Below are 2,707 nucleotides of genomic sequence, written 5' to 3'. Positions count from 1 at the left end.
AGATGCTGAACTGACGTCTGTGCCCAGTGGGATAGTTATAAATCATTTGTAAACAAAACATTTACAGCAACAAATCTCAAACATTTAGTATTTGCCAAAAACAAAATTATTTCAAATCGTGATAACACTAAGATACGATCCACACGTGACTCTCTATTTAAGCATGGGAACACTTGGGAACATATGTCCTATATTAAAATCCCTTTGTACTAATTTCCTGGTTATTTTACGGTATTTTATGTCCATCCACAAATATGTGGTGCCAGATAAAATCACCCGATGGCCGAATTTGGCTCGCAGGCCACCTTTTGGGGAAACTCTGTCCTAAACCATTGTTCATATGCGTTTGAAGGGGACATAGAAGACAGCCGCCTACATTCTTTCTGTTGGCCACCAGGAAGACCAGAGGAAGACCAGAGACACGGCTCCTCATACCACAGTAATCCATGGGATTAGAGGTGCCTGTGTCTGGGTGGAGCAGTGAGAAGCACATCAGCCTTTATTCTCACATATCTACCCAACCAGAATACACACTTTAGAGTAGATATCTACCCAACCAGGGACACATCCACCCAACCAGGGACACATCCACCCAACCAGGGACACATCCACCCAACCAGGGACACATCCACCCAACCCACCCAACCCAGGGACAATCCATACCAACGTAGCACACATCCACCCAACCAGGGACACATCCACCCAACCAGAGACACATCCATACCAACCAGGAAACACATCAACCAACCAACACCAACCAGGGACACATCCACCCAACCAGGGACACATCCACCCAACCAGGGAACACTCCACCCAACCAGGGACACATCCAACCCCAAGCAGGGACAACATCCACCCAACCAGAGACCATCCACCCAACCAGACACATCCACCAACAGGACACACCACCAAACAGGACACATCCACCAAACCGAGACACCTCCACACAACCAGGGACACATCCACCAACCAGGACACATCCATCCAAACCAGGGACACAATCCACCAACCTGAGACACCCTCCACACCAACCAGGGACACATCCACCCAAACAGGACACATCCACCAAACCAGGACACATCACCAAACCAGACACATCCCCCAACCAGACACATCCCAAACAGACATCCACCAAACCTGAGAACACCCACACCAACCAGGAGACAATCCACCAACCAGGACCTCCATCAAACAGGGACACATCCACCCAACCAAAGACACATCACCAACACGGACCACATCCACCCAAACCAGGGACACATACCACCAAACCAGGGACACATCCACCCAACCAGGGACACATTCCACAAAACCAGGACACATCCACCCAACCAAAGGACACATCCACCAACCAGAACATCCACCCAACCAGGGACACATCCACCAACCGGACACATCCACCCAACCAGGGAAACTCCACCCAACCAGGGACACATACACACCAACCACCAACCAGGGAACATCCACCCAACCAGGAAACATCCACCCAACCAGGACACATCCACCAACCAGGGACACAATCAAACCACCAGGGACACATCCACCAACCAGGGACACATCCACCAACCAGGGACACATCCACCAACCAGACATCACCCAGAGGACACATCACCAACTCCAGCGGACACATCCACCAACCAGGGACACATCCACCAACCAGGGACACATCCACCCAACCAGGGACACATCACCCCAACCAGGGACACATCCACCCAACCAGGACAATCAACCCAAGCAGAGACACATCCACCCAACCAGGACACATTCAACCAACCAGACACATCACCAACCAGGAACCACCAAGCCGGACACATCCACCAAACCAGGGACACATCCACCAACCAGGACACATCCCAAAACAGGGACACATCCACCCAACCAGGGACACATCCACCCAACCAGGAAACGCCACCCAACCAGGGACACATCCACCCAACCAGGGACACATCACCCCACCAGGGACACATCCACCACCAGGGACACATCCACCCAACCAGGACAACCACCCAACCAGGGAAACATCCACCCAACCAGGGACACATCCACCCAACCAGGGACACATCACCCACCAGGACACATCACCACCAGGAACAACATCCACCAACCAGGACACATCCACCAACCAGGACACATCCCCAACCGGGACACATCAACCCAACCAGGGACACATCCACCAACCAGGGATCACATCAACCAACCAGGACACACCCCAACAGCGACACATCCATCCCAAACAGGACACATCCACCCACACAGGGAACATCCACCCACCAGGACACATCCACAACCAGGGACACATCCACCCAAACCAGGGACAATCCACAAAACAGACAACAACCAGGACACATCCCACAACCAGGGACACGTCACCAAACAGGGACACATCCACCCAACCAGGGACACATCCACCCAACCAGAGACACATCAACCCAACCAGGGACACATCCACCCAACCAGAGACACATCCACACCAACCAGGGTCCAGAAACAAGCCCTAACCCTACTCACTAGACAACAGCTCCACATTGACCCAGGCTCAGACTGTGATGTGGATTGGCAGATTGAATGGAAGACATCTGTGCCCTGTCACCTCGGACCACAGTGGAGACAAGGCACTGTTTAACACCAGAGGGGACAGCAGCACATATTCACATATATGGACGTATTATTTCTGATAACATTTCCAAAACTCCCAGGTTTTTTCCAG

The 2,707-nt window shown here is 52.1% G+C and overlaps 1 protein-coding gene across 1 annotated transcript; it reads left to right on the top strand.

The window, feature by feature from the left end:
* Positions 1-690: 690 nt before the first annotated feature.
* On the top strand, positions 691-2,498 carry LOC112078137 (uncharacterized; the record flags this gene model as incomplete). The annotated part of the gene is made up of 1 exon (XM_024144460.1): positions 691-2,498. A coding segment is annotated over one exon (1,808 nt), but the record flags the coding sequence as incomplete, so codon positions are not given.
* Positions 2,499-2,707: the final 209 nt, after the last annotated feature.

Source organism: Salvelinus sp. IW2-2015, unplaced genomic scaffold, assembly GCF_002910315.2.
Source record: "Salvelinus sp. IW2-2015 unplaced genomic scaffold, ASM291031v2 Un_scaffold5300, whole genome shotgun sequence".
Taxonomy (NCBI): Eukaryota; Metazoa; Chordata; class Actinopteri; order Salmoniformes; family Salmonidae; genus Salvelinus; species Salvelinus sp. IW2-2015.
Note: the sequence above shows the minus strand (reverse complement) of the source record. Positions and strands in the feature narration are given on the sequence as shown.